The sequence below is a fragment of the Cloeon dipterum genome, chromosome 4 (genome assembly GCF_949628265.1).
Source record: "Cloeon dipterum chromosome 4, ieCloDipt1.1, whole genome shotgun sequence".
NCBI classification, from domain to species: Eukaryota; Metazoa; Arthropoda; class Insecta; order Ephemeroptera; family Baetidae; genus Cloeon; species Cloeon dipterum.
Window position 1 is genome coordinate 24,545,688 of NC_088789.1, and position 22,664 is coordinate 24,568,351.

General features: G+C 36.8%; 1 protein-coding gene across 1 annotated transcript in view; it reads left to right on the forward strand.

Annotated features, from left to right (window-relative positions):
• Window positions 1–22,664, forward strand: part of LOC135941859 (KH domain-containing, RNA-binding, signal transduction-associated protein 2-like) — a 177,863-nt gene that overhangs the window by 104,162 nt on the left and 51,037 nt on the right. Inside the window, exons 4-7 of the mRNA XM_065487608.1 lie at window positions 9,576–9,692; window positions 18,923–19,069; window positions 20,715–20,967; window positions 21,782–22,028. Coding sequence (XP_065343680.1) covers window positions 9,576–9,692; window positions 18,923–19,069; window positions 20,715–20,967; window positions 21,782–22,028 — 764 coding nt within the window. The remainder of the gene's footprint in view (window positions 1–9,575; window positions 9,693–18,922; window positions 19,070–20,714; window positions 20,968–21,781; window positions 22,029–22,664) is intronic.

The window sequence follows — 22,664 nt, forward strand, 5'->3', positions numbered from 1 at the left end:
TACTCTGTAAAAATAAATATAACCGTTCGTGTAGGAGCTTGGGAGTCGGTGGCAATATCAGGGGCAAGGTCGATTTTTCGACGTCTCCATCTCGTCGTGCGATCATATTCGCATTGGGCGTTGGGCGGCGAGGAAGCCGCGGGCTGTGACTTGGCCAGAAATTAGTTTCGCAAGAGCACATTCATAAGCAGCACACACCCGCTGCCGCCGACGCCGCCGACGCCACCGACCGAAATTGAATATATGCTGTGCGGCGCGCCCGAATCGTGTTCGTGGAGCAGCGAGTTATGCAACCGGCGGCGCACATCCATCCAACTGGCTGCCGGCGCAAAACTTCATTACCGACGACACATTTTAACTTAATGAGCCGTGCGGCGTAATATTACTTTATCCTCTCGCAGCACATACATATTATTACCGGCAATTCGCACGCGGCATTTTGTTTATCTGTACTCAAACCGGTTGTAAATTCGCTAAATTCGCAATTACCAACGGCCAGGGGCTTTATTTATTTGCTGATCTCGTTGCTGTGTAAAAGAGCAGCACGCGCGTTGCAATTTATTTCTTTGTACAAGTTGACTAAAATTTGGATCTACCGTTGTTTTTCTACTATTTGTTTATGGGACTGCCCGCATTTAGTGTTTTAACTTTTTTCTGGTATATGGGTTGCAAAATAAATCAACCAATGAGAATGAAGGTCATTTCAGAATTCTGAAACGGTGCACAAAAAACTGAAACGGGGTGCGAAATTCTGAAACGGTTTGCACTACATCCCATTTTTATTCTTTGCGGCGAAGTGGAGCGGCGTTTCTTTGTCCTTTGTCAAAATATTCGGGTTTTGAGGAACCACTCGTCGAGCCACTCGCACATTTCTCTGTCGGCGTAGTGCATGAAAGGCGCTTTTCATCGCATAAATCAGTTTTTCATCCCTCAAATATATAAATTTGGCAAACTGCAGATCATTTTTTGTTCCGAAAAAAAGTCTAAAGTTTTCACTTCCTGCAGCTTGGGTTATCGGAATGAATCGTGGAATTTTAATAAGTTATAGCCCCTAAAACCTGCGATAGTTAGACTCAGCGGGGGCCAGATGTGCGATAAAATTGGTTCCCACTGCGCAGATCCAAGATGGCGTCTGAATGTGGGAAACAACAAGCTCTCTTTGGATTCCCATACAAGTGTCAAGAGTTTGTTTTTATGATCCAAAAGACACAATTAGTACTAATAATGCAAATTATGTCAAAATAACTTGGTTCTTTTCGCGCACTTTCACGTGACCGTTTTTTCGCGCCATACTCCACCGGACGCCATACCTGCGCGTCGCACGAATCTGGCCCCCGCTGGTTAGACTAATGAAATTTCCATTAGGTTTTAGAATGCTAAAATGATCTAGTTGAATTTTAAATATTATTTTATTAAATAAATTTGCAAGCCCCTATTACAGTACTCACTGAGAATCTCATATTTTTTACACTTTAATTCCAACTCAGCGTATTTACCGGGGTGGTCGTCCTTTGAAGTACAGCTTGGAAATGTAGGGCAATTTTTCCGGCTCGAAGAAAGAGTTGCAGAAACGCAGAATCCGTAATGAGACTGCTCGGCGAGAAGCAGGAAACCGGCCAATCGTAAAATACGAGTGCGCAAACAAGGCAAACCCATCTGGATGCATCTGGGCGAGAAACAAAGCGTGTTGCACACACTCACAGGCTCGCCGGATTAAAGTGCTGGAGCATAGACGCTGGCGCGGAGTTAAATTCAATTGGGACCGGCATGCAGAAACAACAATGCATTCTTGAAACCGCAGCCGCAGCTCTTTGTAATTCCGGCAGCAGTTAAAGTGGATGAGTGTGATTATCTGGAGCAACACAGAACACACAAAGCGCTTGGCCTGCTCTGGCAATGAAATGCAGGAAAAAATCCAGACATGCGAATGTCCTTTTCATAAGCTGGAGAATGGCATGTGGGATCCGCTGAAAATAAATCGTTTATATACACGCTGCACACTACTGAAGAAATAATTTAATTTCAAAATATAAGGGTTATTTGCTTTTGCATTTTGATTATTTAATAAAATAACACAAATTTATTAGCTTGTATTTAAAAGAGGCTATTATATCGATTTGTAATTGCAGAAATCTAAAAATAATACCACAATTTATGCATTTTAGCTGGTATTTTTTTAATTTTCTTTGTTGGATTGGCAAATTGACAATAACTTCCAACAAAGGGTTGAGTTTTAATAGTTGTTTAAATTGTAGAGTGATTTTTGCAACACTCTAATTTGCGCTTCATTGTGAACAATCGCCTCTGGCTCGGCGAATTGTCGGTAAACGCCAATAACTTGATTACATACATCAAGTAGGTCTTACTCAACAATCTGCAGTTCGTTTTAATCACAAAATGGCAAATTGTAAATAATTTTGAACGAAAGGAAAAAATCTAAAAATCTAATCAGAAATCTAAAAATAAAACCACAATTTATGCATTTTATCTGGAATTTTTTTTCATTTTCTTTGTTGGATTCGGTTATCGGTTCAGTTTTCTTAGCTAAAAATTTATTTGTAGAATGAAAAATAATAAAAAAAAAAATATCGGAATTTGCAGATATTCTCCACAGATTTTGTTACTGGGTTTTCCCTTGATTTCGATTCCTCTGCACGCGCGCGATTTGCAACTATTTAGGAACAATCACAATTCTTTCCGAGAAAATAAATAATAATTTTCACTTAGGAGACAGTGCCCGCCGATCGATTAGTACGCAAAATTTGAAGCCGATTTTATCACAAATTTAAATGGCAACCTTGGAAATTTTTTATCCTTCCCAGTTTTCAAAGTTTATTTAAAGTAAATTAAAAATTATTTTCAGAATTTTCCCTTATTTATATTTTATTTTGAAAAAAATGTCTTTTGTAAAAAAAAATCGGGATCTGAAAAACATAAAAATTATTATCCCAAATTTAAACTTTGACAATGTTCGTGTTGGGAGTTCTACCTGAAAGCACCACTCGGTTTTGACAAACTCTTTTGGGACGAAATTCGCGTGCCCGGCGGGCGGAAGCACTCTGTTTTGTCTCAGCGCTCTTCATATATAAGTAGAAAAAACAACAGGCCAATTGTGCAGGCCGGTCACGTTCGCAATCCGGCCGAAATTTAATGCAGCCGCGCGATGAAAAACGTCCTAAAATGTGCGCCCTGCAAATTTAATTAATAAATTATTTGCTTAATTAAGTTGGCGGCTGGCAGAATTAATCCAGCATGCTGCAAAGTATTCGCACCGCTTTGCACACAGTGATTAATAATGCACGGGACACACTGCTCGCGAGAGGCGGCATTCATTGCAAAATCCAGCAGCAGCCACTGGGAGAGCACGTTGTGTGCGGTTTAATGAACATTTTAATTTTTTATTACCTGTGCACTGGCTGGGTGCGCTTTACATTGTTTGTGTGTACCGTGCGCCATAGTCTCGGTGCAAGTGCGCGAAAAAATATACGCCTTTCAAACGTACACACACACACACACTCTCGCATTATGCGCATAAATCCCGCGAAAGTGCAGCTTACAAGCGTGCAATATCTGCATAATAGCATGCGCCCGAGCCCTTTGCCGTCGCAATTAAACGAGAGGTGCTGTGCATTAAAGCAGCCCACCGCTCCACTGCAGAGGGAGCTAATTGTGTGGTCCTTCCACTACGCTGTTATTGGCTGCACGGATTATTATGTGTGTTGTGTGCTGCTGTGCAGTCTTACACCAGCGCAAACATCGAGCTGCATGCGTCGAGAGGGCAAATAATTGGGGATTAGCTTTCCATTCGCGAGTGCTGCAGCTCGCCGGTCAATCCGCACTCACACTAGATTGCGAAATTCATTCTCGGAAGAGCAGAGCCAGGCTGATGAGCGACGTGCTTTCTGTCCGGGACTGGGGATGAATATATATACTGTTTATAAATGCTGTGCAACCTGCCAGTTTGTTTAATTTTAGACACGCCTGACACGCTGGCCGCAATTGTGTTATAGTTTCTTGACTGCATGTCGACCCTTAAAATTAAGTTATAAATTTCTCTCAAAACTTACTACGGGGTTTTTAGGATGTTTAACGATACACGAGTATTTTTTGCGTACTTTGAATCCTTCATATTAGTTTCAGAGCGTTATTCAGCATCATACTCAATGCAAATTAATTCTCTTTAGTCTTTTTGCTTGTATAAACACAAGTATAAAACCTGCATGGACCTCATTGAGATTTTTTTAAACGCAAATAAAGTAGGCTAAAATTAAAAATAATGTGTTGCTGAATTTAATAATTTAATCTAATTGGCAAGAGATTCAAGTTAAACAAGTGTGCTTTTTATAATTTAGCACCGGATTCTAGCAACAGAAACAGAAGACTTCTAGCAATCTGTAATTTTTAAACTTGTTAACTGCACATGCTAAGTCAAATTTTCGTATTAAAATATGTAGAAACATATGCAATATGATGATAACCAGGAATAGTATAGACGCGATGAACAAATTTGAACCGAACAATTTGAAATAGGTATTTTTTCCATAAAATTAATTGAAAAAACTGTTAAAATCAGTTGCAGATTTCTAGAAATCTTGCGAAATCTCAATGAAAAGGGACTATAATTAAAGGAAAAAAGGGGTATAATGCTAAACTGATCTCGCTTGGGGCGGTTAAGGACGCAGGGATGAGCGATGCTGCCACCTTTCAACAAATTATTTGTAGCCTTTTAAATTAAAGCTTTTTCTGCATTTAGGATTGTGCCCTTAATTTTTAAAATTGATAGCGCATACAAATAAAATAATAATTTAAATAATTGATTTCATTAATTACAATAATAATACAGTATAGAAACAAATTAAAAATAATTTACTAACTGAAAGGCACACTTGTTAAAAAATTATTTATTTGTTGCTCAGTACGGCGTGATCTTACTTTGTGATGGATTGTTTGAGCTCTATTATTACTCAGTTGCTTTTAGATTTTCATATTTAATGTATTTATTGTACACATTTTTAACCCTAGCAGTAATAAACAAGAATAAATCATTTACTTTGTTTTCCTGAAAAAAAAATTATTTTATATTTTAACTAGCAATAATTTGAACACACAATTATTATAAAAAATGTACTGTGACGACGTAATCTTATTAATTTTGCAAATATTTAAACGTATTATATTAAATTTTCCAAAGCGAACACCTTCATGTTATTCAATATTTTACAAAGACTCGTAAGAACGGAAATTCCGATATCCATAAATTGTTTTCTGAATAAATAACCCAAGGCAAAAATTTCCAGCACTGACGAATAATTAACTATGGTAGAGTATTTTTATTTCATTCAATAAGCCAAACCAAAAACGTGACCTATATAACTATGATAGATGTTTCAACACTCCGATAGAAAGTTCCGAGCTCTCGAAGGGACATTATTTTACGATGTCTGGCGACAATCGTAAAAGATAAGCCTGGAGGCACGTTCCTAGACAGAAAAATTCCCCATCGGAACGTATTATTCGCCACAGACCGCGCGAATCGCGATGAAAGGCGTGTGTTACCACGAAATGCACTCTAGCGTAATGCAGTCCGCGGGTGACCACACAATAAAATGTGTTTGGAGCAGTGCAACAAAAGCAGCCGAGCCGGCGCACACTGAAGTAAACCCAGCAAGCAAAAGAACAATCGGTCCACGATGCGCGCACACACACACAAACACACGCGCTTTGAATGCGCTGGCTTTGGGGTCTTTGATCTAGTAGAGTAATTAGAAACCGCTGAAAGTCACACCAGGGGCTAGCAAACAATATTCGAGCGTGGCGTTGGCATTTCGCTGCCGCCGGAATATTTGTTTGATTATAATGTGATATAAAATAAAGCCAGCCGGTCTGCTGGCGACGTGGATGCACAGACGACGAGTAAGTTAATCAATTTTGCTTATTCAAATGACGAGTCTGTGCTGCATAAAATAAACAGAGACAAAGAGTGGCGCATTATAATATGTCTGGAATTGGCCTCCGGCTCTCGTTGTTTGTTTTATTTACACTGCGAACACGACGGTGTATTAGGCACTAAATTAAGCAACTTGCTTGAGAGATTAGATAAGCCGGCGTGCGCTGCAGACACACACAAAAAGAGCAGCTCAGGAATGGTCGGGACCTGTTGCAGCCGAGCCAACGTCTCCTGGCGTATGGGATATGGGCATGATTAATTTGACGAATGCGTGCTCTCGCGATGAATCTTGTGCGGAGGAAGCAGCTCCGTGCGTAATTCCGCTCATTAATGCAGGACAGAGCAGTGTTTAATTGCTCGGTTTAGTCGAGCGATTCAGCTCGCTTCATTGGACGATTTGACCGGCCGGTTGACTTTGATTAAAAACGTCTGTTCCTGCTTTATCCATCAGAATTTATTATGGGGAGATTATGGAGTGAAAGGGATGCATTCAGAAAATTTAAAACATTTTCGTAAGCCCCTTTGAGTTCAAAGCTATGCCAATAGAAGGTTACTAATACGATTTAAAGGCTTTTCCAAATGGATTATAAACTCAATTCTGTTGATTGTGCATTCTGTGATTTATATAGATGTGCTGGATACCAAAACTAATCTGTTCAATCTTCAATCGCCGAAAAAACGTCCCCTAAGATTTTTTGTTTTTACAAACATTTTGATTTAAATTTCTATGGTGATTAAAGTGGATCAGAAAAGGGCGCGACAGTTGAAAATTATTTGAATTGTTGGATGCAATAAGCAGTTGTTTGATTTACAAAAATAAAAAAGGACCTTTTTTGCTACAATAAAAATTCGCGTTTTTTTTAATTTTCTTTAAAATTTACAGCGCCCTTGACCACATTTTCTTGGCAAATTTCGATTCCTCTCGTCAAGATCTGTCCAACAGTGCATAAAATCTTTTAGGGAAACTCTTGTTTAGGGAAATAAATTTAGACTTCAAGTAAGGAGACAGTCCTCATCATTTAAATCACAAATTTACAGTGCTGCTTAGGTCAGTTTTGGTTTCAACGGAATTCTAAGGGATGAGTTCACATATTACCAATTTCCATGAGTTGCAGTATCAATCCTCTTTAGGGAATTTTAGAATGAATCGTTCAAGATCAAAGTGTGAAGTGCTAAATCGCACTTGAAGTGGTCTAACACATACGGTGTCGCGATTTATTGGCATCTTCAAACTATAAGGACCTTCCTTTAATGGCGGAAAAGGTCTCTTTCATTTCATATAGTGGGAGAAAAAAAATCTACTGTAAAATTGAACACAGGGCGATACAATATTTTCTTGAATCTCTCTTAAATAAAAGGGTTAAATAATTGTTTTTTTTTGTTTAATTTCGAGTTCAAGATATAAATTAAAAATTTTGAGAATTATCAATGGGATGGTTTTTCGTAAAACTAGTCGACCATATTTAGAATGTTCTTTGGGGTCGACCGTCTAAATTAATAAGCCCTTGTGAATATTTATCTATCACTCACGTCAACCCTTGTATCAAATTGAATTGCAAAAACAGGATGCAGGTTAAAACAATTTTAAATAACAAAAGCCTTTAAAGATGTAAAAAAATGTAAATTTTTGTTTACTTCACTAATTTGAAACCTCGCTGAAGGAATTATAAATTATTATTGTATTATTTTCGTATAAAACTCTATAAATTATTAATAAAATCCCAACGAGCTAATAAATTGATGAAATACAAATATTTTTTAAATTAATTAAAACAAAATAGCCATTAATCCAAAAGACACAAATAACACCTGCAATAAATACAGAAGGACGGAAAATTACGAGCCCAAACACACACACAATGAGTTAGCAAGCGTGCATAATAAATCAAGTGAAATTAACTCGCAAATAACTTCTGGCTGGATGGCTGCTGCTGCACTGGCAAAACAAAGATTCAAACAAATGTTATTGCACCTCGGGGAGTTTCGGGCTCACACGTTTCTGTGTGTGCGTTCGTTACATTGTAGAGTGTATAGCGCACCTCCGCCGAGATTCGTTGCGAGAATTTACACTCGAACGTGTGCCCCAAGAAACGGGCTGGCCATGTGTGTGCGTGCGAAATCGAAAGGGCGAAAAAGCTGTGGCGATAACTCATCGATTTCATTAGACGTCGGCCGTAAATTACAGCCCACCACCACCGTGGCGCGGCTGTTGGCGGGCGCAATGAGTCGCGAATTAAACAAGGGAGATTTGTATGCACACATAAACAAACACCGGCCGTGCCCGACTTATCAAAACAAAAGCTGCTGCTTGTTTGGAACAGGTGAAGGGTTGCCAAAATGTGGCGAGGGAAGGGGAATGGCAAGTGTTTTTAGCCTTGTTCGAGACGAAATACAGACGCAACATTTTGTTTGGCTCAGAACCAAAAAGCAAAAAGGCGGCTACATTGCTTCCAGACTTGTTTACATTATCAACTTGGGTTTTTTTTAAAGGAGTTTTATTAATAAAAAAATCACTGCATATATCCAGAATCATTGAAATATATTTCTTGGATTTGAAATCAAATTAAAAATTCACAGGTGTTTTTCTTGTTTGATATTTATGCGAGTTCTTCATCCTTCATTTCACTTAAAAAGTTATGTTATACAGTATTTTTAGCACCAGTTTGGTGGGGAATTTTAGACGGTTACATTATTGTTCTTGGTGTCTTATTTTTAAGTCACAAAAAACGATTTTGTAAATTTTGATCCAATGAAATAAAAGAATTCTGAGATCTGAAAATCTGATCAAAACCGTATTAATTGCTCAGGAAGCTTGATGAACATTTTAAAAAATACGGTCTTTCATATATAATAAATTGCTGTAATTTATATTTTTCCAAACGGGGTTTTCTTTAAACAAAACTTTTGAATATATAATATTATGAATATTAATTACAAAAAATAAGTCCCTAAATATTTATATTTTAATCACAAAGGGCATTTTTTCAAAAAATGTTTTGAGAAGATTGTATTTTTTTTATCAAAACGATACACTTTTAGTGTTAAAATCGAGGTGTAGAACACATTAAAACTAATTTTAAATTGGCGTCAAAATATAAATGAACTCTTCGATATCTATTATCATCTATACCAATAGAAACCTTAAATCTGATCATCTAATGTTATCTAAATTTCTTAAATTTTACTTTTGCTGCTACGTAAATTTTAAAACAATCTGCTGCTAATTAATGTGCACTGTCTGAGTGAGCAAACTGAAAATAAAGAATTTTAATCACTGAGAATTGAGTGTGAATTCTTAGGGTGTTAATCGTTATTTATAATGTTAGATAATCTGGCCACTATACTAAATGAACGTATTAGTTCTAATGCTACGCAATGAGACATCGCATGAATTTATATAATCAATACAAGAATTGTTTTATTTTTTTTACATTTTTAAATTTCCAATAGATCCACGACCAGGCAATTTTAATAAAAACAAATATTTAAAATGTAATTTAGGAAGAAATAAAAATTAATTAATTAAATGATGGAAATATAATCTTTACTAAAATGCTATAATTACTATTAAATACTGTATGTATTATTATGCGACACATATCTTCAATTTTCGCTCTATTTGTTTCAGTTCAACTTTGTTGGGAAGCTGCTTGGACCAAAAGGCAACTCATTAAAGCGGCTGCAGGAGGAAACAATGACAAAAATGGCCATCCTTGGACGGGGCTCGATGCGAGACAAACAAAAGGTGAGAGTGTTGCTGCTGCTGCTGCTCTTTCAATTATTGACCGGTCGTTTTGTGTGCGAACGAGTGTGTGTGTGTGTCTTGCAGTTTAGCACCGGGGCCGCGCCCTCGCACGTAAGAATAAACAAACGGCGAGTTCTCTGTGAGCTCACCGGGTGTGAATTTGATTGTGACAATAACAAAAACCGACAAGCACTTGGCCGAAAGTGCGAGTCGCGCGCGCGGTAATTTCGCTCGGCCTCTGCGCCGGAGCAATCTTTGACGTTCGCCGGCGCGCATGTAAAAGAGCCGCGCCGCTTTTTATCGCTTTTCCCTGCTTTTGGAGGAGCCGTTATTTTTCCCTGAATAATGCAGTTCGCACCCAACGCCGGCGAGACAAAGCGCGAGTCTCATTGTTTCCCCGAAAGTGCAATTTCGAGTCAAGAGAGCACACAAAAGAAAAAAAATATGCCGCGCGCTCACCACTCCTTACATTTTTTCTCCTGCAGACGAAGATTGTGAGAAATTGATCAAATTCATTTTGTTCAATTGCGAGAAAATTTTTGTTTTAATTCCTTTTGTGAAATTTTAGTAGGTTGGGATTTTTCCAAGCACCCATTTTCTACTTTCATACATACAATCGCTGAACGAGCAGAAGTAGTGATTGGTGGAATTTCAGCCATTTAAACTACACCCATTTGAGGAAAAATCAGGGAATATTCTAAATTGAAGTGAAAATTATTAGTAAAGAAAAAAGAAATTGCTTGAATTGTGATTGAAAATTCTAGATTACATAAAACAAGTAAAAAAATCTTACACTAAAATTTAGAAAATTTAATTATTATTGTTATATTTTGGTAATATTATTTGTTCTTTTTATTATTAAGAATTGCTTTAATTATAATAAATTTTATATTTTTTTGTATTAATAATCTTCAATTTGATATAACAATAATGTAAAATTGATTTTCTATTTGATAAATACTTTGATAATATTTGTAGGTTCTTTACTGTAAGCATGAAAGAGTATAAATAATAGAAGTAGAGTCCATAATTACGTAGTCAATTTTAAAAATTATGCGACGAATGCGTTAAACAGTTGTATAAATATTCATTATATTTAAAATCCTGAATACATGTGTCCCATTCCAGTTCTGCCTCAAGTGTGAAAGTTGAGAAAAAAATTATTTGCGAGGTTGCAACAAATAAGAGCAACATATTTTTCCCAATTGTGTTTGATGCATCTTTTAAAATTTCTGGGGGCAAAATATTTTAAGTGATTTTAAAATAGGACAGTTTTCATTCAGTAAAGTAAATTAGAGACGCAGAAACAACACGTTTTCTCTTTCCTAAAAATAATTAAAAAAAAATTTCTGGTTTTTGACTCAAAATTTGACTGCTTCTTATAAAAACCCTATAAGATAAAATAATATCATTTGAGGATTAGAGAAGTCCAAACAAATCTTAAAAATTTGCAGACAATTAATACGTACGTATTGAAAAGAAGTTTGCCATTTTAATATTAAAGTGTTAGACAGCATTGAAAGTTCAGGACGATTTTAAAATTAGTTGACATGGCTTAAAACTGCATTTCTCATTCGAAATTTTGATTGAAAGCACAAAAATACTTGACCGTCTGAAATTCACAGCGTCAAAATAATAAATATGCAAGGAATATTGCAAAAGTTATAAGTGAACAATCTCATCATGATAAATTATAAAATAACAGAAAAAGGACCAGGCGTTTCCAAGCTAAAAAAAATATTCTGTACCACAGAAAAGATACCCCAACTCGAATTCGCTACATTTGCAGTTGGCACACATGACACATCTTTAAAAATCCTCTTCGTGCTATGCCGGCGGCGACGTGATGAAACCGCTGGCGGAGGCAGGCAGCATTCCAGCGCAGCAAGTACACGTAGCGCGCAATGAACACATCCATTCATTCATTCATTATAATCCGGGCGCCCCATTTGTCGCAATACGCACTCGACGTGCTCGCGTATGTACCAATTCCGCAAGCACAAGAACGAATTGCGTATTTATTTTAATGAAAGCCGTTAAGAAGCTCTGTCGTGTCGTAAAAGTCATAGCGCAGCTGCCTGCAAATTAATGCATGGGCACCGCGAGATGTCTCCGAAAAGCTCGCGCTTGACATGCGGCGAGTCGCGTGCCGCGGCCCAATCTATTAGAACAATGCGCACACGGTTTTGTTTTCCACACACCCCAGACCAGATTTTCGCTCTGTGTGCCGTCTGTGTGCAGTGTGCAGCCGGCTCATTTGTGTTTTGTGGCGGTGGCGCCGCCTGTTACGGCCTATCACTAATGGCGAGCCGCCCTTTTTCGATTGCCCCCGCCGTTAATTGCCAAAGTTGGCCTTCAAAGGCCCGTCGGCGCACCATTAAAGCTGGCTCTCGCGTTTGACGAGAACCCCCAGGCAGATTCATTCGCCTGCTCTTCAGCTACATGAACACACACACAACACAACACACATCATCGTTTCGAATGGGGAAGCAGTTTGCCAACAGCCTCTTCTACACGTAACGAATCAATTATTCCTGAATAATTGAATTACGTCTAATATCAATAAAAAATTGCTAATAATAGAAAAATTAGGTTATTTATATTTTACAGTTTAAGACTGCATTTTAAATTTGTTCCTTTCTAACATATTATTTTTTTGAAATAAAAAAGATTACATAAAATTATTTTTATTAAATTAAATAAATGTTAGGTTTTGATTTAAAAATTTTTCTTTATCATCTTTGAAATTATTTAATTTGTTGTTTTTTATATATAGTCAATAAATAAATTTGCAAGTATCGGAAAGCTCCTGAGGTGTAATTAAATAATTAATCAGTATTCGCGACCTTGTTTTTCAATTTCTACTCATTTTAAATATATTCCCTAAAAATTAAATTTACATGGGAGAAAAATCGGTCAACGGTGGGATGCAAATGCTTGCAAATTCAGAAATTGAAAATTTATAAAATGTTTTTTGCAATTATTTAATTTATAAATACCCTAATTTAAACAGCATTATAATATAGTAATGTGCATTTTGTACATTTTATTAGATCTTAGAGGTTTAAAAACGATTGTCGGCATTCAATTGTCGATAATGGCTGATAATTTTATGCCAACAAATATGTTTTTACTTAACAATTCGTTGCAACAGTTCGTTTTAGTTATACAAAATAGTGAGAAGTTCACTTCAGTGGGCCTCAAATTAAAAGGAAATAAGATTTATCAAATAAAATTGAAAAACAGGCAACAAATAAATGAAAATCAACGTTCCCTGTTCTTTTTTCCTTCGTTGGCTTCATACTGGGTTAGATTTTTCTTACAAATAACACAATATAGGAAATGGTAGATATTAAAGTGGAATGGTGCAGGGAAACAATTGAAAATTATTTTAATTGTTGGATGACATAAACAATGGATCAATAAACAATTTGTTCAACAATTTTCAATAATTAAAAAGGATCTTCCTACAGTACAAATTCCAATTTTGCCAATTTTCTCCAAATTTTACAGTGCTTGAACATATTTTCTTGGCATATTTCGATTCCTCTCGTCGAGATCTGTCCAATTGTGTATGCCACTTATTGGGGAAACTCTTGGTTTTGAAATTAAATCGGATTTCAAGTAAGGAGACAGCCATTACCATTTGAAAAGCACGGTAACTTTCCAGCCAATTTTCTAAAAAAATTGCAGTGCTTCTTAGGTCAATTTAGGCTTTAACTGAATCCTAAGGGATGAGTTTATGCATTGGCAACAAGTATTTTCCAGGCATTTGCAGTATCATTCCTCTTTAACTATGATACAACACATAATTTGAACTCATAGTCTTCACTCATGTACGGGGTATTATGTCAATTTTTACAAATAAATCAAATAATGACAAGACCTTGACTGTGTACACGTGTCTGTCAAATAAAAGCTCCATTCCAAATTTTGACGACGATATCGGGGGTGGCGAAGAACTCTGGATCAATCTCAGAAGCCTTAAAGAGCTGGTTATAAATGATATGAAAATTGATTTATTTATTTTGGCTTCACTTAATAACATGAAAGAAAATAATGCACCTTTTTGGCTGCGGGAGACGTCAACAGAGAAAACCGCAAACGCGTTGTTGGCTCGGTGACCGCAAAATCAATCTTGCCGGCAACAAGATGCGACCGCTCATTTCCTAATATCCCTATACATATGTATATATGTATAGGCGCGTTGCCCGAGATAGAGAGAGGCATAAAACCATCTTATTTGCAAATTACGCCCCGGCCCTCTCGCTCTCTCAATATTGATTTCTGCATGCGGCTGCTGGGGCGGCGAGCAAGGGGTTCGCGCGGGGCATGTTCCACCACCGATATTACCCAGAAATCACATGTTTCTGTAGGGTGAGCCCGATGATGTGTCGAGAGACGCCCACGGCGCTTGTTATTACAGGGCCTCTCTCCACGCCACGCGGGGAGCCCGCATTTTGTCAGAGTGGCCGAAAACCCTGCGCGCTTACATATCCCGGACACGTCAAATTGCCCCGGCCTTCCTGCCTCAAAGCCAAATTTGTCAGTTTGTATTTAGGGAGGTTGCTAAATTGAATAATAAAGTGAAAGTTTATGTAGATAAAGATCTAGCTCTGAATTTAAAATTTGGTGGGAAAATACTAATTTTCCATATTTTTTAGACTCTTCTAGTCTTGATTGAGACTTTTAATTTCTCATTTTAAAAGAAATATATTCAGTGATAGCTATTATATGCTATAAAGCTTCTAGAAAAAAATTATTTTGATAGAACTAAAGCATGAAGGAGACAAAAACTGATCGGAAAATACGTTCATTATGACAAATGCAAAAATGTTTTGTCTGATATAAGTGTATTTTATGTAAGATATTCTTGACATCATAATTCAATTTTAAAATTAAAATTCGATCTATTAATTTATTTTCTTCTTTCACCCCAGCGAAAGAAAATTACGAAGCAAAAATTGCTATGATCGACTGTTGAAAAACATGAAAAACTTTGGTACACATACTTTGGGAAATAGATCTATATAATTATTACTGTTAAGTAAAAACTTCTCCGGGAGTCTGATTCTTCTTCTCATTTTGATTCAAGACTGAACATGCAACAGGATTTCTTTTAGTTGATTTAGATGATTTCAGATGTTTGGAATTACCATCAGCTGGGGTTTAGACCGTTTCTGATATTTTGGGCGTGTCCAAATATGACTAAAATTGAGATATTTTAGCTTTTTAACGTTTCTGTTTTGCTCTTATAAAACATAAGGCGGAATGTTGTGAATATTTTTAAAAAATTTCGAATCTCTATCTCAACTAATGATTTTTTTGGTTAAATTATCTAATTACTTAAAGTAGAGGGTTAAATTTAAAATTAAATCGTCTTTAATACTCAAGATTATTCAGAATAATGCTATCAAATTTCTTGACCATTATTGTCTTTTAAAAATATTTTAAACAAATTATTAAGTATTTAATAAAATTGATTTAATGACAGTAAATACATTTTTTAAAACAAAATTATTGGTGGCATCGCATATTTAGAATCATTTTATATAAAAATTAATAATACAAAATTTATGTTATAATTCTAATAATCGTATGAGCGTTTGATGTATAAAGAAAAACACATCAAGAACAAGGAAGCCCTCATGACATTTTTTCTCTATTTTCACATTATTCCAGGCCCAAACTTTAATCAAGTCATTTTTAGTGCTGCTATATTCAAAATTAAAATACTACCATTTTACAATAGAGATTTAACAATTCCCCTTTCAACATAAATTGTACCACTAATGTTACTAAGGCAAAAAGAGGCGACCCGCAGCGCTGTGTGTAGCATTTTCGAATAAACCGCAGCAGGTGATGGTGGAGCACGATCCCGGCGCCGACGATGCGATGCACGCGCTGCGCCGCTCGGGCGAACGTTCACTTTAATAAGATATCAATCCGGCGCGGCAAGCTTTATTTGCATGTTCCGCTCGGGGATTAGCATGCATGCTGTGGAGATGAGCGCAGGCATCTTGCGCGCTATCTCTCTCGTTGCTGCTTCCTCCGCTCGCCCGCCGCTCCCGCCGCCTCGAGAGCGAACACTTAAGTTGACGAGCCGACGGCTTTAATCGCTGCCGCCGCAGCAGCCGAGAGTGCGCTCCGCAAAATCAATGGGACGTCGAACGCACGTGACGTGTTTGGACACGTGTTTGTGTCTTGTCATTAACTTCGGAGACACAAAACGTCGTCCTACGGAGAGAGAAAAACATTGAGGCACACGCTGCAGAAGTCGGTTGAAGGATGAGACCCTCTGCGCAAAAGTTGATTTCTCATCATGAGTGTTCTGTCAGTTTTTCTCCTATCAAAGAGGATCAATGTCCTGATAGTTCTTTTCTTTATTCTGGATGAAGTAAAAAAAAAATCTTTAAATTATTTCGAACCTATTTAAAGAGGAATGATACTGGAAAAGCCTGGAAAATGCTTGTTGCCAATGCATAAACTCATCCCTTAGGATTCAGTTAAAGCCTAAATTGACCTAAGGAGCGCTGTAATTTTTTTAGAAAATTGGCTTGAAAGTTACCGTGCTTTTCATATGGTAAGGGCTGTCTCCTTACTTGAAATCCGATTTAATTTCAAAACCAAGAGTTTCCCCAATAAGTGGCATACACCGTTGAACAGATCTCGACGAGAGGAATCGGAATATATGCCGAGAAAATATGTTCAAGCACTGTACATTTTGGAGAAAATTGGCAAAATTTGAATTTTTACTGTAGGAAGGTCCTTTTTACTATTGCAAATTGTTGAACAAATTGTTTATCGATCAATTGTTTAAGGCATCCAACAATTTAAATAATTTTCAATTGTTGCCCAGTATCATTCCACTTTAAACTAGGTTTTTTTCAAACATATTTTAATATTAAAAATTTCACAGTCGATTCGTTTAACTTTTCAGTAGCTTCGAAATCATGAAACTTTATCGACCTGGTTAAAAAATTAGTTAGTATGCATTCAGAATTTTTGCAATACTAAAAAATAGCTGTATTTATTGGTCCTTCAAGTATACTGATTATTTTTGGATTCAAATTTTATGTTAAATTGGTTGGCTACATGTTATATAAATTTTAATGTTAGACAACAATTATCAGTTGATGTTAATTGTTAGTGACCCAAATGAAACAATTACTCTCCAAGTTTTTTTTGTTTTTGGAAAAATTGAGAGCTTTTTTCAATTAAGAAATTAATACTAACAAATATGCTCGAATTTCTTGTTAAGTTGCTAACAAAATAAACAGTAAATTTTAATTGGTTGCAACTTTCCTCTTTTTCTAGATATCTTATCCTTTAAAAAAGAATTTCGCAGTTTATAGCAGGTCATAGCAAAAAAACAAGTGGATTAATTTTTATATTTAGTAAAACCGATTCAGTTTTCCTACAACTATTACGAGGGTAAATTTTTGAGTTTTAGATACAGATCAAGGAAAATTTCAAGCAGTGTTGTTAACCTTAATTGCAGATTCAAAGGCAGTGCGTGTTTTTAGTAGGATTTTTATTTCGATTTTATCAATGTGGCTTTACACTACTTTTTCATTGAAGCATCTTGTACGAACGAGATATAAATCTTTCGCACCCTTTCTTGAAAGCATGTGTGGAAACCGAAAGAACAGATTGTTGTCTTCTCTCCGAGGATGTGAGCAGAATTTTTAAGAGCTAGCTCCCGAAGTTCGCCGATTGTATTTGTTGGAGAGGCCTCTCTATCTTTTTAAAACTTCACCGAAAGGGTTTTTCTTTCACAAATGGAGTTTTCTGATTAATTTTGAAAGAGAGTTGAGTGCAAACTGCACGGCTCTTGTGTATATATTGGAGGTTGCTCGGGTGCGTTGAACAACATCACTTCACTGCAGTTAGTTGTTGGACGCGCTAATCGATGCCGCGCTCGCTCCACTGAGCGGCGCTGTGTGCAATTAAGAGATTATATGTATGATGCGGGTAGTCAAGAAGTGCCGGTGATAATGGAGCAGCGTCCATAAATTTCAGCGCGATCAGCAAGGCACATCTTAACCAGGCAGACGACGTGCCTGCGAGACACTCTCTCGCACTCAGCCTGGCAAAACGCTCGTTTGCAACGGCGGAAAATGCATATATCACGCCCGGTTTTATTTGGCTATAAATTTTATTAAAGGTCGCTGCCCTATGATTGCTGACCTGTACCAAAAATAATAATTTTTATTCCCACCAGAACCAAGAACAGTGCTCACCTGGCTAAATTCAATAGGATTCATCCCTCAAATTGTTTTGCAAAAAAATTATTAATGTATGACATTTAGAGAAGGATAAATAATAAAAAAGAATTTACAATTTCCAGTTTTGAATACCGAACACAATTCCCACAACGAAAGAATAATTATGAACTTTTAAAAATATATTTAGTAACTATCCGGGAGTCCGTGTTTTAGCAAATCTGAAATTAATAGTGCAATAGGGCTTAGTCCATCAAATTTATACATTTAAATGAATCAAATTAATTTGTGATTGTTAAGATACAGTATTTAAAACATGTTTATAAATTTATCTATTTCCTTAACATTTTTATATCTTGATGTAAAAATTTAAAATTTAAAAAATATTTCAATTTTATCTGAATCATCATTTTTAATTAAAACAAAATTTGCACTGATGTTAAAGGTTTCACTTACCATAATAATTGCGTAAGTAATTATCTCTTGCACGCCTATGCTGGAAAGCTGTTGATTCGGTTATTCAGGCTTTCAGATCATTAGTAAACCCTAAATATAAAATTCAATAAAAAAGTAAAACTAGTACAATAAGCAGAGGATTTTACCTCACCAGCTGTAGAAAACAGGAGGAATGCATTTTCAAGGAAATTCACAGGATTTTGTGGTTTGAATAGTGGTGTATTTTTCGTCCTAAGAGTTTCCCAATGAGTTGCTGGACGCAATGAAAATATCGCGAATGTTCTCTTCCACTTTTAAAAGAGCGAAAGATAAAACAAAATTGTAAAGGAAAATCTGTTAATAAAGAAATAAGATTATTTTTTCTTCAGAGAAAAAAAAGTTGAAATAAAGCTTAGTAATTGTAAATAACTCCCATAACCATAATTTTTACATAATTTTGCCCAAGAAGAACGTCATGCTCCCCACCCTCATTTAATTCTACAACTTTATCAGAAGCAATAAACCTTTCTGTTCACGCATGAGTAATAAACTTGGCTTTGTGTGTTGCAGGAGGAGGAGTTGCGGGGGTCGACAGATCCGAAATTCTCGCACCTGAACGACGACCTGCACGTGGAAGTAACGGCGTTCGCACCCCCTGCAGAGGCCCACGCCAGAATCGCGTACGCGCTCGCCGAAATACGAAAATTCCTGGTGCCCGTGAGTGCTGTCTCCAATTTCAATTATTTATTTGACACGCGCGTTTTGATAGCGCCCGCCGAGGGAACAAAAGCGGTCCCTCGGCCGACGGGGTGTATTTGCAATTCGTTAGCAAAGGGGTCCGTTTCGTTTCGTATATCGTTTCTTTATTTTCTAATTGGCCTCGCCTTTGTGTGTCGAGAGAGCGAACAAACTTTTTACAAGCTTGCTTTTATTATTGGGCAATCGCGTGTGCATAAAACACGAGGCAGCCTCCTACGTCGGAATTACCGGCAAGAAAACGGCAACTTTTTGCGTTTGCACCGGCTATCGATTATCAGGGTGCGCGCTCGCGCTCGCCCAGCACCGAGTCGTGTCATGATAATTGATATCCAGACAGATTTTTTGAGTTGCGCGTCAATTTGTTTGCGTTTTCCTGCGCTGGGCGACGTTTGTTTGAAATTCACGATTAGTTAGTTTGGCTTGAAATATTTATTCAAGGCTGGCGGATTTTGATATAAATCACAAACGCGCGGATTTTAATTGCGCCGTCAGACGCACTTCTACCGCGCCGCTCTGGGCTCGTTCGTTGTGGAATTCAAATTAAAGGCAAGAGTTATTGTCTGTTCCGACGGGGCGCCTTTCGCCCATCTATTTACGCAACACTTGTAAATTAGTTTGCTCGTGGCGAAGTGCAGGTGAACGTTTCGTCATCTGGACCGAGGCAAACACTGTCTCAAAATTGATTTTGTAACATCTGCCAAGACGTTTCCTATTAAGCTCTAGATTAAATTCTGTGAATATCGTATGCTTTGCATTTTATTTATTATATTTGGAAATTACTCTTGAATTATTTTTCATCGGGTGAAATTCTTTCGCGAAAAAATTGATTGATGATGATGTGCTAGAATGAGTTTGCTGTTTAGGTCAGAGCAAAAATATATTTTAGCTTCTCTATTACAATTGTGTTTTTATATGGAATTGTAATCGTAATAAATACGACATTTTTTTCATTATGATAAAAAATGTATAATGTATAAAAATGAATTTGTTTAATATTTTTTCATTTGAAAATTTGATTTAAGAAAAAAGTTCACACTATTTCTTTAATTATAAGTATTTCAAAAATTATAATACAACAATTTAGTTAAACTTTGCGTGGGTTGGATGGGTTTTTTAATTGACTGGTTAATTTATAAATATACATATATTCACACCCCGTTATATATTTTCCAAAAATTATATAATGCATTACAGTGTCGAGGAAAATATTGATTTTAATGTTTCTTAAAATACTAGAAATGCCCAATTCAAGCCACTTGACTTCGTAAACACGTAACATGAACAAACGCAGAGCTACGATACTTTCATTTTGCTTCAGAAAAATTGCGATTGACGCGTTCATGATCAAAATTAATATCCATTTTAATTAGCACTATATACACAATATTTATATTTAAGTGCGTTAGGTGCCTTCAATTGACATGATGAGTATTGTTTTATGCTGGAAATTTTAAATAAGTATAAGTAAATAGCACTAAAAAGCCTAAAATAAACGCTTGCATGATAAAAACACTTCTCATGTATTTATAATGATGTTTTTAATTATCAATATATAAATAAATGTAATCTGTAAAAAACCAAATATTTTTGCCCTTGTTTCCAGGACTATAATGACGAAATTAGGCAAGAACAAATGCGCGAGATCCAGCTGATGAACGCGGGCTCAGGGGCTGTGATTAGCAACGCATCTTCAGAGGCCGCGGCGGCCGCAGCGGCTGCGGCGGCGACCCTCGCGGGGGCAAGTGCGGTCGGCAAGGTGGTGTCGCCCCGCTGCCCTCAACCTGCCCCTGGCATGATCCTGCACCCGGCGCTGAGAGAGCTGGGCAGGGCGCAAGGACTCATACCTGCGGCCACCAGTAAGCACACTAAACTTGTTGTTGTAAATTTTAGACTAAAATAACTCGCGGGTGTAATCCCTCACTAAGCTGCAAATGGCGAAAGTTGCGCTAATTGGATTAAGGGATCACAAAACAGATCCGCGGTGATGAATGCGTTGATGAGTTTCGTGCAGCTTTCCGTCCAATTAAAATTATACGTGTGTATATAAAAAAAAATATGAAACTCCGCCGTCAAGCAAGCAACCAGAGCGTATTCAAAGACAGAAAAAGCAAAAGGGAAACTGGAATTTCAGCCTTTTCCTTGAGCTTGAATTTCTGAAAACTCTTAATATACCTAATTTTATATTAATATATTTTTTTTTCATTTTGTGTCCTTTTTCCCCTTGTTATTCTATATATTTAATTTAAAAAACCATTCTCATTAATATGGATATGAGATTGAAAGTGATACGATGTTGAATTTGTATTTATTATCAAGATTTGTCCCATTTGATTGAAATTGCGACGAGTGCTAAAAAATTTTCTATTTTTTTCTTTTTTTATAAATCTTGTAGTCTCGAGTGTCTGTTTCCTTGAATAATATTTATTTAATTTCCTAGCTCAGTTTTACATTATTAAGTGCCCCGAGCGGCAATGGCTGGCATTTTGAAAGGAAAAAATTAACCTTGAAATAAATTATATGAAATCAAGAAAAAAATCAGAAATTTCGTTTCCAGAACAAGACAGGAATTATGAATTTTCATTCAATAGCAGTAAATTCCAGGAAAATGCATTCCTGATCTTGAGAGGATAAATCCTTTCCTGAATAAAATTTTAAAATATTTCATTTCAGTGTTTCGCGGCGCTTCGATCCTCAGCAGAGTGCGACCGGCCGCGATTCCCATTCCCGGAACCAGAGGAGGCTCGTCGCCGGCGCCGAAACGTTCCATCCTTACCCTTCTAGGCAGAGTGGGTAGAAATCCCGCGACGGGGGTCGATGAGAACGGACTGGAGACTGGCGACGACTCGGGGGCGGCCGCGGCGGCAGCGGCGGCTGCGGCCGTCTACGGTCTCTACGACGGATACACCGCGGCGCCAGGGTGAGTCACTTTTTACAATTCTTTTATCTCATAGACTTCTCATATTGATATACAAAAATGACAGTTTGAAGTGAAATCATAAAAACTTTTAAATTATTTACAAAAAATATCTTAACTGGGAAATCTTCAAATAAATTAAGATTAAGTTTACTTCAATTTCTTAAGTGACTAAATTCTCAAAAACTGTTAAAATATTTTTTATAATACTCCTTCCTATATCAGATAAAATCTTTACCAATTTTTTGAATGAGAAATAGCAGTAAATTATTTTGAACGAAAGTGATGCCTTGATCCATTAAAACTACCTTCATATTTAATTTAGTACAATTTTCCAGTCCACAATTGCACTGTGGCAGAAAATAATGAATCACACAATTTAAAAAAATCACCAGACGAAGAAGTTGTATAAAACCTATTAATTTATTTTTAATTTAAAAGTATTTGAAACCTTGCTTAGAGTTTTGGGGGGTAGTAGGTGGAAATTAAACCTTGCGGGATTTTCAACGAATTCTTCTCTTTTATAAACGTCAGTCACTTGGCGACTTAGTCTAACAGTTTACAAGGACCCGATTGAGCCGGGTCCTTCACAATTAAACGCTCGGAACACTTAAGATGCGACTTGTTGGCTCGTGTGTC